Below are 16,574 nucleotides of genomic sequence, written 5' to 3' on the forward strand. Positions count from 1 at the left end.
TACACTAGGGTTGATTTTTGATCCCGGACTCAACACTGCCCATATTGGGTTTCACTCCACAACTCCATTTACCCCATCATCAAAATAGTGCTGTAAAAACATTATTGGATGTTTCTGTCAGCAACATTCCTGTTTTCTTAACCACAATATTGTACCAAGTCATTCTGTCTTTTGATTACAACTAGCTGCATCTCTGAGAAAATGTATGCCATGCTAATTTGTCTTTACTTAAAATTTCAAAGAAATTCCCACATGGATCCCAGATGTTGATCATTTAATAGAAGAAGGTGTTTCCTCATTATACAAATATGGTATGTGTCCAAAATATTGGCATTGTTTAGTTTATGAATCACTTAAAATAACGATATCACAAGAAAACAATGGTTCACGTGTGAGTCATAAATTAAACAATGCCAATTTTTTGATGTACTCCACATTGTATAATAAGAAAGGAAACACCTTCTTGGATTAAATGGTCAACATCTGGAATCCATGTGAGGGCTTTAAAAAATTAGGGCTGCATTTTCTTAAATTGTAGTGTAGAAAGAAACCCAAAATGGAGGCAATTTTTGGAAAAAGTTCCCTGCCCCAAATACTCCTGTAAGTAGTGCATCATTTAATTGGTACAAAACCTGAAGTCAAAGCAATATAAATCAAATTTCGTTATAGGGAGTGCCAAGGGAGTCTGAATCTTCTGTTTTTATTTTTCTGCATCTTTTGCTGTGATATTGTAGGGTATAGTCGTGGTGCATTGAATAGAGGCTTCTGGAAAGATATGTCCATATCCTAATTCCTGGAACCTGTGAATGTGACCTTCTTTGAAAAAGGACCTTCACAGATGCAGTTAAGGATCTTGAGATAGAATTATCCTGGACTTAGAGTCAGCTCAGAACTAATGACAGCGGTCATTATTAGAGAAAGGCAGAGAAAAATCTGTGACACAGGTACATAGGAGAGGAGACCATATGAGTCATAGGTAGAGGTTGAAGTCACACAACCCAACCTAAAGAACTCCCTAGAGCCACTAGAAGCTGGAATGGGCAGCTCCTTAAAATCTTCTGAAGGACAATGGGCCTGCCAACATCTTGATTTTTGGATCTTTGGCCTCCACAACTGTGAGAGAAGAGATTTCTGTTGTCGTAAGCCATATGGTTTATAGTAATCTATTATGGCTGCTCTAGGAAACTACAATGGAAATTCATCATAATAGGGTTAACTATACATTATGAATTAATTATAACACTTTATTTTATTCAGATTGATATAGCCAATTTTTTGACTTCTGGTTAGCGTCAAACAGTTGATGATTCTGAATGCTTCGGGTCTAAATAACACTGACGGCTACCTTTTAAACTCAGAATGTTCTGATCCCGAAAGTTTCTCCTCATAGTTTTGGTTAAGCAATTTTGAGAGAATGTCCACAGAGTTGTGGGACCTGTGGAATTCTGGACTAACTAGACAAAGCAGCCTTAATCATCTCAGCCTTCAAAATTGTGACAGATGCCAGACACCAAATAGTTTGCTTGACTTCTACCCACATTGTGGGCAATAAAACATTGCTAAAATGAGATATCAGAGTGACTGTAACCACAATTAAAGAGAGGTAGAATATCTTCCTACATTAGTATCTTTGCTGCTGGCAAGGTATTGAAATACAAATGTGTACACTCCTGTGGACCTTGACTGGATGGATATGTTTTGACAAAGTTCAAGGTGGCTTTTTGGAAGAGGTTCTCCATTTGGTACAGGAGCTCCATGATCATTCTTTCCATGACCTGATATCCCCCAGCCCCATCCCCTGGTCCACCTCAAGAAGTGAAGGAGTTAGCAATGGAAAATTATATAGCCATCTTAAATAGTTTCAGCATTTATTAAATGGCACGGGGGAAATTTTCTCTGTAAAAAGTTGAGTTAAAAAAAGCAGGATAGACTCTATACATAATGACCAAATTTGTTTAGTCATACACACCTTTACATGCACATACATTCAAAGTGAAAGTTTTTCATAAAAGAGCTAAATTGGCTATGTCCAAATGGTGGAATTACACATGAATTTTTGTTAGCTGTATTTTCAAGAGTATTTCTTCACAATGAGCATGTATAACTCTTACAACCAAAAATAACACTGTAATGGAACTCAGCTAATGGCTGAAGATAAGAACAATCTTTGTGGGGCTTCTACAACATGCTTAGTCAATTATTTTAGAGACGCTTTATAAATGATATAAATTAATTATGCAAAATTTTCCTTATATATTCGAGAACACTTATCATCCTGGTTTCTCCATCACTTGTGTTATTTGCTTTTCCTTCCCTGTTCCCACCCACCACCTCAGATTGATCTGAGGCTGAGAAGGTAGAAATACAAAGGTAGAGGGTAGGATGCACTATCAATAAAAAAATAATGAATTCTTCCCTTGGGCTCTGACTCCTTTTCGGACCAATGTGGCCTGAATGGAGGAGAGATAGAAAACCAATAATGCCAGGTAGCTTGTGTTTTTCTGCATAGTGGGGCACTTAATAAACTTCGTCCCACTCCCCCTCACCCTGCCCCACCAACTGCAAATGGAGAGATAGTGGTTTTAGAGGACCTTAGAAGTTTGTTTTTTGCTCCAAATTTACCGGATCCAGTTACTGACACATGGAATATATCAAAAGTTGTTTGGCAAAAAGACTAATTGTAAGTTTCTTGAGGGCAAGGACCATGTTCTTCCTCACATTTGTTCATACAGAGCCTAGGACCATGCTTCACACCGAGTATCTAGTAAGTGTTGAAATCCAAAAAGAAAAAATATTTTGGTGGATTTCAGATGACTGCAGAGGCAGTGTCTAACAAGCTTATGAACACAGTGGAATGAGCTTTGCTGTATAAGAGGCCAGCAGCGCTTATAGAAATCACTCGTCATTAGCAGTTAGGTCATGGGACATGCTGAGGAGAGTGTAGCTTAAAAAAAAAAAAAAAAAAAGAATCAGAATGCAGAATGAGAGGGGCCAGAAAAGACATGGGTGGCCTGAATGAGCATATTTAATTATGAATTTATATTTGAAAAGAGAAAAACATGTGTAATGATTCTCAAGGGGTAGAGTGGGAGGTGTGGCTGGCGAAGAGAATGTATGAGGTACATTGCACAAATCTGAGCACATACCCAAAACTGGTTGGAAGGTATGGAATGTTCATATGTATGGATTTATGAAGTTTGAGAATCACTGGAGCAAGCAGTCGGGTTCCCCATTCAACCCACTTCATCACTAAGAAAACAGAATTGCCTTTTCAACTTCAATGACCGTGGCCTTCGTGGTCTCCAGACCCAGCGACCATTCCTAACCCACTACATACTTCCAACCCTTTATATTTAGCTTTATAAAATATTTACCTTTGTACAAGCTAAAGGATGGTGCTAACCATTTTTTTTTTCCTTCTCACCTGCCTAAAATCCATGGGACAATGTCTTCTAAAAAATTTAAAATACCTTCGCCCCCAGGCTTCTCTGGTTTTGGTGCTTACCAGAGCAGAATTTTCCTGGAGAGCAGACAACAAATACACGAATATGTGACCACATGGAGAAAAGGAATCATGTGCATCTAGAGAAGGGGAAAATACATGTGTACATCTTTGAGGTGGAGGGAGGTGGAGTGGGTGGAGAGAGTTGGCAGACTACAAATTAAGAGAGAACTGTCCATTAGAATACCAAGCTCAGCAGTTCTCTCAAGTAATTCAGGTAAGTGAAGGCAAAGTGAAGGCACAGCAGGCTTACATATGTACACCAAGTGTCTGCGTCTCTGTGTGTGTCCTAAGCATCCCTAACATAGTCATCTAAAGTGTACTTTCCCGAGCCCTAAGGCATTCCAGAGTAGAAACCAATTAAAATATTTATTTGCATATTTGAATATCTGGCCAACCTTACAGAAAAAAAGCCTCTGCTGAGTCTCAGAGCTTGGGGTGAAAGTCTGGGGGAAGATCATTTGAGCACCAATTAGCCCACATAAAACCTGGTTTATCAGGTGCCGTGAAGCAAGTTGCTATCATTTAGCTTCAAGTTATTCTCAAGAAACATTAACCATAGATAAGCACTTCAAAATTTTTAGCAGTGAGGGATAAAAAGAAAAAATAGTTTCATTTCACTGAAACACTCCTATGGGACTATTTTCTATAAAGGCTTCATAGTTGAAGGCTTTTACAATTTTTTACTTTCCCCAAACTTCAAAGTTAATAGAGAAGAGAACACTAGAAAGAAAACCATTCCCTAAGTAAGAGATCATAAAGTACAATATGCTTCTGAATTTCTTTAATAAATCTTACTGCAATCCCTGAAATGTATGTCTTACAATGCATCCCAGAGCTGGGGAATACATTCTACAGTGGTATGCACACCCCTCCCCCAAGATGCTTGGTAGGATTTCAAGATTTGAAACTTGATGGCCAGGGTCCAAATCCCATTTATTAACCTCATGACCTTGGGCCACCACCCTAACTCATAGCCTTACACCCTCACCTGGGAAAAAGCAATCCTGACGATAATAGCGCCTACCTCCTAGGACTACTGTCATGAGGGCCACCATGAATTAATTCACCCTAAAGGCTTTAGCACGTTCTCTGGCGCATCCAATAAATGTAGGTGAGGTTAACATTCTACCAAGGGGAAAACAACAACAACAACAACAACAATACTACAAATCATTTTAAGATAGGTTTTAAATTTTAAATTGTTGTCAGCGGATCCCTGCTCCTCTTTCCCACAGAGACACTAGGACAAGCTTCTTCTGAGAGGACTTTTAAGTAAAGCATCTCGTGATAAAGACACAGGCTAGCATACCCCGATTCTAATCACGTTCAGACAAAATCATTTCCTGATGCTGACTAAAACCGTTGTCTTTTTAGATATTACCTTCTCTAAACCCTAAAGCTTCAAAGTCTATAACTAGGAATGTAAGCAAATTAGAAGCCACTCCCTTTACGCAGCTTTCTCACTAACAAAATTCCACATCATGAACTTCTAATAACGTTTCTTGTCCACAGATTAATAATAGCCTAGTTCAAAACCACATCATTTCCTTTTTCTGCCTCATTTCCTTCAAAGTGAAACATAATTTTTTCTTGGACCTTGAATAAAAATTTCTAGATTAACTAAGCAAATTGTTACCAGAAATGCAATTTTATAATACTACTATTTCAGGAACAACAAAACACAAAAAACATCTGTGTGGTGCTTGTTAATACGTAAAAATAACCTAATATATATAGTGTATACCACCAAAGTGGAAAATTGAGTCTATAACTAGAAGTGCAAACAGAAATCCACTACCAGTTCCATCAGTATTGTGTTTTGAAGTCCAGTTGGGAACATTTTAGGAACTATGACATTTCTTTAAGTCTTGGCCAGAGGTCACAAACTGCTTGGCACAGAGGTTTCATTTGCTCAACACAGTATTTCATAAATTATTAAACTCAAATATTTTTAGGTGGACCATGCCCTTTCTTTACTGATAAGCCCTTAAAGGCATTTCATTTCGCAAACCTTGATTAAGGCCCATCCTCACAGAGAAGAGATCAAAAGATAATCATTAGTTAAATGGGTACCTCCCTCAATGATGTCCTGATGAAGTCCAGAGACTTGGAAAATTTAGGGTTCTAACAGTTTCATTCAGAAATTCTTCTAGTTTTCTTGTTGGATTACTTTTAAGTATATACTTTCAGTGTATATATCTAATAGTGGCTCATTTGATTAGGGTAGCTGAGCTGAGTTGTTAAGTTTCACTTATAGCTGGACACTGAAAGAAACCAGAAAATAGGGAATTAAAAAAAAATGTTGGACCAAAATCCAAATATTACATTATTTTCAAAAAATTATTAACATCCAGTCAATAATTGTTTTTTCCTCATATAAAAGGACATGAATTTGCTTGGTACAATATTTAAAGAGGAACTAGTTCCTACTAATGTATTTCAATGAATATTTATATATATATATACACACATAAAGACACACACACACACGTATATACACACATACTCAGAGGAGGGACTGAGCTAATTGTAACTCTCATTCTTTTCAGTTCCTTTGTACTTTCTGGGAGATTCTATTCCACTTACACATTAAGCCTGAGTGTGGGAGCCCAACAAGAGAACACTGGAGAGGGTTTCCTAAAACATTAGTTCATGCATCACTCCAAAGGTATTACGTTTTAGGCACAGATGAGGCACAAGCTAGCTGGCTTTAGAGTCCAAATGTTATTAGTTAAGTGTCCTTTTAAATTAACAAAGAGGAAGGCTTCAATTCAGACTGCCCCAGCAAGTACACTCTTGTCTCCAGCTTCTTCGGAACACAAATATAAGGCACCCTGCAGTGACTTTGCTTAGGGAGGCGCTGCCCCTGAACTCTCCTGGATGAGTCTTTCTGAAGGTTCTGGCGAATTCTCCCTCCATCTTGGACTCGAGTGCTGCTGGGAGACTTCCCAGAGTGAAGGACATGGAGAAGGGAACCCCAGAGCAGACCGTGAGAGGGGATCCTCTGGAAGGCCTACTTCTTGGACACACCTGTTGGAGAGCACTTCCTTCTCTTTGGAATTCCGCCACTTCATTCTTCTGTTCTGAAACCAAATTTTCACCTATTGAAAATATAATTGACAAAATTATAAAATTGAAAAAATAATTGGACAAAATGATCACTTACTCCACATCACTTCAGAATTGCAAACTGTAATGCTTTCTATGAGATAACCTTATTGTGAGAGCCGGCCTAGCAAAGTCCTTATGGCTTTTCACTGGGCTTCTTCAAAAATATCTGAACAATTAATTTCATATAATTTCCCCAGACTGATGAAACAAAACGACGCGATAAATGGCTTACATCCTGCAAGTCTGACATCTTTCAAAACCGATTTCACCCTCGACAGCTTAAAACATCATTTAATCCATGCTAAATTTGTTATACAAAGGAAAGGCTATTGGTTAATAATAGAGTTTACTTTATGCCAGGTGCGTCAGGCCATGCATGCTGTGTGGATTACATAATTTGATCCTTGCGACGACTCAACAAGTCCTCATCTCACATGTGTGAAAATTGAGGTTCAGAGTGATAAATCAGTTCAAGGTCACACAGCTAGTAAAATGGAAGCACTTAAAATAGAATCCATGGCCGTCCCACCCCAGTGCCCAGGCTCTTATAACATTCAGATTTCATTAGGAACTTCTGGGAAGCTAAACATTTTATAATGCTTTGATAAATTCCACGCTTCGTACAGTTTCCAAGTCTCATTACTCCTAGGATTTATCAAACTTGAAGAATTAGGCTCCATAAATAACAATCAGTCGTAATTTACCCGAAAGGGCTTATGATGGGGGTTTCTATTTGAGTCATACTTCCGCCCCACCCCACTGGAGTCTGTCTTTACTACTAACTCTCCCCTGTATCTACTGTGTAGTCAACCAGGCCTGATCAGAAAACTCCGCAATTGGTTTCTTGATATTTTAAAAGCCAATCACATGGTTTTCCTGGGCATTACACTGGGCATTACATGTGAACAATGTAGTGGATTTCTATTTTTAAAACAAAAGACCAGAAAGTTTTTACCCTAAAAAATAATTACAAAGTGTTACCAACAAAATGTTTCTCCCAATGAAGGAAAAATCTCTATCTGAGATGATCTTTCCAGATTGGCAAAACAATTTCTTCATTCTTTCAACTTGACTGGCAATTTCAAAACGACTGCAAAGAACCTGACCCCAGGCGAGTGAGTCTAAAAGACTGCCATCTCAGTTACAATCCTGTGGTTAAGGCTTTTCATAAGAAAACAGTACTAATGTGTACATACCAGAGCATTTGGTTCTATTCATGAACTCATTTATTATTTGCAGTGGGCATTTACTCCTAGAAAGCCTGCCAAGTATTTCTAGTGGGTTTTCACTAAGACATTTTATTTGTGCCCATTGGTGATTCTTGTCCTTATCATCACATTCATTATTTTCTTCTTTCCTTAGCTTTTCTGTAGATCTAGAATTTTTTTCTGAGTGATATCTCAATGAAAAAAAATTCATGAAGAAAGTTTCTTCACAATCAATAGTATTGAAACAAATGTACATATTTGGGGCAAACCATAAATTAAAAGTTCTACCTCTCAACAAATACAAAAACAAATTCCAAATGGATTAAACAGATAAACACAAAAACAAAACTATAAAAGTTCTAGAAAAAGCTATATGAGATTGTCATTACAGTCTTGGAGAGATGAATGGTTTTTTTTAAGCATTGACATGAAACACTAAGACCACAAAAGAAAAAATAGAGCTGACAACATAAAAATGAGAAATTTCTGGGTAAATAAAGACACCACAAACATACGAAACATAGCCACAAACTACCTAAAAGAATTAAAAGCAGAGACTTGAAGAGATATTTGTATATCCATGTTCATAGCATTATTCACAACAGTCGAAAGGTAGAAGCAACCAAAGTGTCCACTCATGGCTGAATGCATAAACCAAACATGGTATATACATAAAATGGAATATTATTCAGCATTAAAAAGGAAGGCGATTCTGACACATGTCACCACATGGATGAACCTTGAAGATATTTATTATGCTAGGTGAAATAAACCAATCACAAAAGGACAAATACAAATGATTCCACTCATTTGAGGTACCTAGAACAGTCAAATCATAGAGACATAAGGTGGTGGTTGTTAGGGTCTGGGGGGAGGGGGAATGGGGAGTCACTGTCCAATGGATACAGAGTTTCAGTTTTACAAGATGAAAGAAGTTCTGGAGATGGATGGTAGCCATGATTGCTCAACAATGTGAATGTACTTATTGCTACCAAATTTTACCCTTAAAGGTTTAAATTGTAAATTTTATGTTACACCTATTTTACCACAATTAAAAAAAAACAACCCTTCAAACTTGAAGAGTTTGCAATGGTTGTAGCAGGAGAATGTTACTAACCACAATATTCCAAACATTTTGATAAGGGCTAAAATAATTGCTACAAATAATATGAATAATAGCCAAAAGTTGGGAGCAATCCAAACACCCACCATCTGAGAGGAGAAACTGGGGTATATTACACAGCAATGAGCACAAAAGAGCAACTGCTTGAATGAATCTCACAGACATAACGTTAAGGAAAAGAAGCCAGGTATACCAAAGAACTTGTACTGAATGATTCTACTTATACAAACATCACGCATAGGCAAAACTGATCTATGTGGTTAGAAGTCAGAAGAGTAGGTGGTCTTGGAAGGAGAGGGCAGTCACTGGGAGGGAGTTCTACGCAGGAGGCTACTGGCCCCGGCAAGAAGGTTCTACTGCTTGATCTGTGTGTTGGTTATACAGGTGATTTGTAGTCTCCTTCAGAAAGTCAAGATATATGTAAAATAGGATCCCGTTTTTATTTTAAAACATATATGCACCACTCTGGGTCTCAATTCTAGGTCCCTATTATAAAGTAGGAATACTCCAAGTGGCTACCTCGCAGGGTCATTGTGAGGATAAGTGACATCAAATGTAAGGACACATGGTAGGCATGGTGCAAGTGCTTGTGTTACTTTGTGTTTGTGCATATACAACACACATATACATTTACTTTAAAGATAATACATGGTACATCAAATAAATTCAAATAAGAGCCATTTATAAATGACAGTAATAACTAAGGAGTTGGGTTGCAAGTGGAGGAGATGAATTTTCATTTTTAATTTTGCCAATTTCTCCTTTGTTTGAATTTACCATAATAAATACCATGCGTTAATTATATAATTAGATGTCTATGCAAAAAAGAAAATGTGAAATTACTTCCGAGATGTTTACCAAATTTAATAACATGGAAAGTATTCATTCCTCAAGGCACTTGAATTTTAAAAACGATACAATCAACTATGTAAAACTAACACCTGTGAATACGAACAGGAAGATAAGATACAAAATAGGAAAATGGTTTGTTTTCTTGGGACAGATTATGGTCATCCCCTCATAAATGTTCTCCAGTACACTGGCTGCATTCTCATTCCAAAAATCTATTTTTAGGAAGGTCAAAGATGTTCACACTGCCTCAGCACTATCAGATCAAACCTAGCCACCTTTTCTCTTTCTTTTTTTTCTGTTAGTATCCTAAAATGTTTACTTTTGTTTTTGTTGGTGGTGGTGGGTTTGTTTGTTTGTTTGTTTTTGTTGTTTTTAATTTTTATTGTGTTGTGTTAGTCACATACACTGGGTATTATATGTAAACAATAAATCTTGGAACACTACATCAAAAACTAATGATGTATTGTATGGTGACCTTTCTCTTTTAACACCTACTTCAAGTTCTGACTCAACAAAGGGCCTCCTGCAAACTCCCAAAGCCTCACATTTTCCAGCTTTAACTTGGAGGGTTTTTGTTTGTTTGTTGTTTGTTTTTAATCCATACCAGTGAGATGAAGGCCAGTCCTACTAAGCTTCTGTGCCTCCTAGTCAGGCCCAACGATTCCTCTAAGGATGAGACACTTCCTTCACTAGACTCCCCAAGAGTATAAGGACCAGTCGTGGAGATTAACATAAATCTCCGGAGAGATATATAACTTTGAGGACCCCTGATCTAGCTCCTTTATTTGGCAGCATATCTAACCTACCAGGCGATGTCTCCTATGCCATTGTCTTATGCTTCTGCTTCATTTCCCCAGTTGCTCATACAAATTCCTGGGTGCACAGAGTGTATCTTAATCAGTACTTAATCAACACTCCCTCTTACTGCCCACTTATTAACACAGTGTCTTGCACACAACAGACCATCAAGATATAGTTAGTGATTTATCTATCATAAATGCAAAATTGTTCTGCAATTTAGATAGAACTCTGATATTTGTCCCTGTTTTTTATGTGAGAAACTGAGGCATAGAGCAGTCAGTTAAGGTTAGGGACTCCTTAATATCACACAATGAGGAAAGCAAAGGCTGGCTGATGTAGGCCAATTACCCTCTACTACTCTATGTACTGCTTCCTACAACTGGAAAAAGCTGGGGGGTAGGGACAGATCACTTCCCTAGGGAAAGGAAGCAAGGTTAAGGAGAGTTTCATCCAAAAATAACTGGCTTAATAAAATCCAGAGTTAGAAACCAGGTCATCAGTATTGAGAAAAGAACAGTAGAGCGTGGTAGTTACACAGAGCCTCTGCTAGCCCTTCAGAGCCTTTATGCTAACTCAAAAAATCCAGGTGGATATAGTCTTGAACCAGGAGAGCCATTTTGGCAGGCTGGGCACCTGCTATGTTTCAGTTGCTGCCATGCCTCTTAGCCCTTGTGCCCTTGTGCAGTGCACAGCCTGCACAACGATACGTGATAGCTCCAGGTTAAGTAGAACACAAACTCCAGAACCAGATTACTGGGGGTGAGAGCCCAGCTCCAGAGCAGCTTCACTACACGACAGTAGACCTGTATTTACTTCTCTACACTTTCTCATCTAGAAAATGAGGATGATTATCGTGCTTACTATAAAATGATTAGTTGTAAAATACTAGTACCTTAATGTAGAAGAAAGGTTTGTAGGTGTTGCGAATATGAAACTACTTTACTGTACTTGACATACAAGTACATAAGCCCAGATTTCAGGGTAATGAAATCTATCTGGAGGTATTTATGAGTCACACATTTATGACTGGATTTTGGACTGGGAATGAAGAAAAAGACAGGAAAATTGGTTCCTGCTTTTGTAGATTATGTAGTCTACTTCTCTGAAACCAGAGCAAACAATTAATGATGTAAATGCCACATCCTTAGTGGTTCTCTTCATTTGGGAAGAATTAATCATGCAAAAACCTAGACCTCTCAGCAAATGGGTCTATTTTCAAATAGGAATTCTGACATGTATTTCCACCCACTCAACAACTGTGAAAATCATTTCAGTAACACTTGAGCGCCCAGCCCCATACCTAGTACAACAGACATTTGCCAAATGTATGGATTTCACTGTATACCTTCAGAAATCAGGAGCAGTGGACATTTTCCTGCTCATTAGTACCTGTGATTCCTTTAGTCCCAAGCTGAGGGCAAGTTTCTTTCGGTCTGTTTTGCTGATATATTTCTGCTTCTGAAACATTTTCTCCAAAGCCTTTCTCTGATCCTCAGAAAAAACAGCTCTTCTTAAAATACCCCTCCGAGCTTTGGAGTTAGAGTCCTGTGTCAGGAGAGGCAGCACACTCTCTTCTCCTAGAAGGGGGAAACAGGTACAAAAGCCCAGTTAGCTCTCTTGAGGAGAAGTCAGTCTGCCTTTCCCAGGCTAGTATCCTTCTGCTAGTATCCTTCTTCTCTGTACCATGGCCAAATCCTCTCATCTCTGAACTCTGCATACTTAGAGAAGTGCTTCTTCCATGGTCTTGGTCATGGACTCCATTGAGAATCCCAGAAATTCTCTCTGCTCACCAATGAGAGAAAAGTACATATGTTCGCCCTCACAATTTGGGTGCCATGTTAGAAAGCCCATGGTCCCATGTCACAAAGTTCAAATGCAGAACAAATAGTAGGTAGTTTAAACACTCTGTTTTTGTCTAATTCTTCATTTACTTATTTATTTATTTTTCTCTCAACAAAGTTTTAAACACTTACCATATGCCAGGTGCTCTGCTCAATGATACACATTGAGAAATAAGACAAATGTGTTTTATTGTACGCATTACCTGTAAGATTTAGTGGAAGGCATTTATTGAACTAATGTCACAAGTGTGAGGATGTATTCCAAAGGAGGCTGCCTTGGGCATGCAAAACAAGTATCTGGTCGTCATCTGGGATTTCAGAGAAAGCTTGTAGGAGTCAGAGATATTCAGTGTGAGAAGGGAGGTTTAGAAGATCCCCAACCACCACCACTCCTCAATCCAGTTGTTCATCAAGTCCTTCAAGTCAGAGATATCTACTACTTTTTCTACCTTCTGTGGCTACCAGAGGAACAACCAGTTCCTGCCCTCTAAGAGTTTCATTCATCATCATCATTCATTCATTCATTCAGCTTCCCAATTGTGGTAGGAATGATAATGGCCTTCCCAAAGATGCCTATGTGAATGTGTTCCCCAGAACCTAGAAATATATTACATGACACGACAAGGGGGAATTAAGGTTGCAAATGGAATTACAGCTGCTAACAAGCTGACCTGGAGATTAGAAGAGTATCCCGGAGTACCCAGGTGGGCAATGTAATCACAAGTGTCCTTATGAGTGGAAAAGAGAGGGGAAAATGAAGTCACAGAGAAAGATTTACTTTCTCTGATGTTACACTTCTTGCTTTAAGGATGGAGGAAGGTGGTCGCAAGCCAAGAAATGCAGGCAACCACTAGAAACTGGAAAAGGCAAGAAACAAAGTCTTCCCTAGCGCCTCCAGAAAGAACCCAGCTCTTTTGACACCTTGATTTTAGTCCAGTGAGACCCATTTCAGGCTTCTGACCCCCCTGTAAGATAATAAGCTTGTATTAAAACAGCAGTTTTGTGGAAATTTGTTATGGCAACAACAGGACACTCATACCTGGTATCAGGCTAACTGAACTTATTTGAGGAAACCAGACCAACAGCACATGGTCCGTGCCCTCAAGGAATTCACATTCTCATGGGAGGACTGACATGAAGATCAGAGTGTAATACAGGCACCAGGGGAACAGGAACACCAGTTTACAGCTATAGCTGGTAGGCATTTTGATGCTTAATAATTATTTCTAAATAAAAAAGCAAATTAATGTCTTAAGTACCATACTAGAATGATTTATGAAATGCTCTGGCATCACAAAGGAGGAAGTAATTAATTCTGAGAAAACAGGCTGATCCAAGTCTAAAAGACCAATCCAGTTCACGAGAGAAAAAACCAAGGCCAAGCTAGACAGAGCGACCAGCACGTCCAGAAGCACTAGGGTACAACTATAAACACAGAGAACAAACTGATGGTTGCCAAAGGTGAGGGAGGTGAAGAATGGGACACAAAATGAGTGGAGAGGAGTACAAGATGCAGTTTTCCAGTTATGGCATGAATAAATGATGGGAATGAAGGACAGTATGAGGAATGTAGTCAATGATATTGCAAGACTGACGTATCGGGACAGAAGGGTGGCTACACTTGGGATGAACACAGCATAATGTACAGATCTGCTGAATCACTATGTTACACACCTGAAACTACTGTAAACTTGTGTGCCAGCAATACTCAACATCTTTTTTTTAATCACTAAGGCACAAAGGAATAAATTTTTTTAAATTTCTTTTTTAAATTTCTTTTCAGTGTTCCAGAATTCATTGTTTATGTACCACACCCAGTGCTCCATACAATATGTGCCCTCCATAATTGCAGGACAAATAAGCAGTCTGCAAGGCTGGGAAGGGCATGAAGCAGATCCAGCCTGCAGATGGGTTTTGTTTGGTCTTAGAATTCTGATACAGTTGTTCATCTTTAATAATTAGATTTCATGTGAAGTCCAGGTTTCTGACATCTCTTCAAAGGTAGCCACACTAGACTCATCTTCCCAGAAAACAAAGAGCTACCGGAGTGAATAGCAGGTCCCCCCTTTGGATGGTCCTCATTTGCCACAGCCTCACCTAGCTTGCTTTTTTTTTTTTTTTTACCCACCAGGTTCTTGAAGACATCTGGACCTTTGACATAGAGATTCTAGAGTGGAATGGAGCCAGGTCAGAGAGTACTACAAGAGTTTGGGACTTTATCCAAGAGTAGTGAAGATCGGTAACAGTTTCAAATAGCAGTAGGTTCATCAGGGTGTGACGTGATAATAATATACTCACATGGAATACTCTGTACCATTATATTTATTCTGTGTTAAGCCAATGACATGCATTAATTCATATAATCCTGCCCCACCTATGCCCCAAATGTTTTACTGTTATTCTCCCCACTTCATAGATGAATAAAATGAAGATCAGGTAGTTTAAGAAACTTTGTCCAAGGGGCAGGTGATTAGGGCTCCAAAGCCAGGACAACCAATTTCAAAAAAAAATGCTCCTAATACTACACAGTATATTCTAATCCAATCTGACTTGTATTTTAGGGGGAATAATATCAACAAATGAATAAATCTTGTCACGTCTACTTCTGTAATATGACAGCTCCCTTTCCTACTTGTCTAAAAGACTGCAGATTATCTCCCAGCGAGTCTCTTGGCCCTGGTTTACACCTCATTCTCCTTCATCCTCACATCATGAGAACTGGCCTCACTCTCTTTCCTTCCAGCTCTGTAACACTTGCATCTCCTCAGAAATGCCATGGGATGTAATCAAGCCAAATTCTTTACAAACGTCTATTTTTGTTGATGCTCTTTCCATTCATTGCATGAGATCTTGGTTAATTCTCCATCTATAGCATCTTTTTTTTTTTTTTTTTTTTGCCTGTCACATGCCAAAGCCATACCTTGAGGAGTCACGTTTTGACAACCAGATTCACTACCTCTTTATCAAAGATTTAAATAGTTTTATGAAACACTGGTCACTAATAAAAATATTCTAAATAGCTCAATATGTCCCTTTACTAAATGTGCTGCTTTTTTGAACTTTCCTTGGTGTAGAGACTATGGTATTGGGCCTTCTACATGAGTTCCGAGATTCATCTGTTGGGGTGATCTCTCTCCAGGAAGGCTAGGACAAAGGAGTTTGAAATGTGTAATAGGGAAGAACTCGGTTTGGATCATGGCATTTACCTGTATGACTTAAAGCCAGTTTAATCGGCCTTTTCCAGCTTATCTTACAGGACTGCTCTAAGGATTTGATGACATAACACAAGAAAATTTCACAGTACCTGGCCCACAGGAAGGATCCCATGAATCTATCTAGTTCTGCTTGTTGGATTTCATTAGATTCTTGTAAGAACCGTAGGTCACAGACATGCTCCGTACAGAAGAAGAAATATTCAGGGCTGTTAAGGTCCAAAGCCATACCAAGAACACAGAGCTCAGCTGGTAGCAGGAACTTCTGAATCTAAATTTTTGGCTCCTTCCTCTGTGCCACACTGTTTTTCTACTCAGGTGTCACATGCCAAAATGGAAGGGGAGAAACATTTATAAACACAGTCAAAGCTCCTGTCTGTGACTACAGGCTTCTGCACTGTCCTGGACCAGTGTGTGAGCATGGACTACAAGGCATCTCCTGTTCCTGATAATTGTGTCCTCAAATTCCAGCAAGCCCTATCACTTGATATTTTGATTCTGGCATTTTTCATTCACAAATGTATATAATCTATCATTATTACAGCCATATGTGTTAAAATTGGGGAAAGAAACCTAAATACCAAAAGGTAAAGAAATGTGTAAGGACATGATGCCATATCCCCTTGGTGAAATTTTAAAGAATGATTAAAGATGAGAACTATGAAGACCAGGCAGCAGCAAAGAAAATACACTATACTGTGCATAATAAATAAGACACACATTATGTTTATAATTAAGTAAAAATGCTGAGAAAAGAGACTGGAAGGGCAAAAATAAACATAAAGTAAGCTACGATAGAGCTATGGACAAATAATTCATCTCTATTCTGCATTCTAAGTCTGGTTCTACTTTCTAAGGAAAACAAGCGAACACTGTGGCAACTTTTTGGGAATAATCTGGTGGGGTGATTGAGATGTTGCT

General features: G+C 38.6%; 1 protein-coding gene across 2 annotated transcripts in view; it reads right to left on the reverse strand.

Moving 5' to 3' along the window:
• Positions 1–1,889: 1,889 nt before the first annotated feature.
• Positions 1,890–16,574, reverse strand: part of DBX2 (developing brain homeobox 2) — a 36,139-nt gene continuing 21,454 nt past the window's right edge. The window contains exons 3-5 of one of the 2 annotated variants that reach the window (XM_046012526.1): positions 11,990–12,177; positions 6,536–6,606; positions 1,890–5,769 (exon numbers count right to left, since the gene is read on the reverse strand). In XM_046012526.1, the coding sequence (XP_045868482.1) occupies positions 5,757–5,769; positions 6,536–6,606; positions 11,990–12,177 (272 nt within the window). In that variant the 3' untranslated portion in view covers positions 1,890–5,756. Of the gene's footprint in view, positions 6,607–11,989; positions 12,178–16,574 lie in introns of both variants that reach the window. The other variant, XM_046012525.1, reaches the window with a different exon arrangement.

Source organism: Meles meles, chromosome 7 (assembly GCF_922984935.1).
Source record: "Meles meles chromosome 7, mMelMel3.1 paternal haplotype, whole genome shotgun sequence".
Lineage (NCBI taxonomy): Eukaryota > Metazoa > Chordata > Mammalia > Carnivora > Mustelidae > Meles > Meles meles.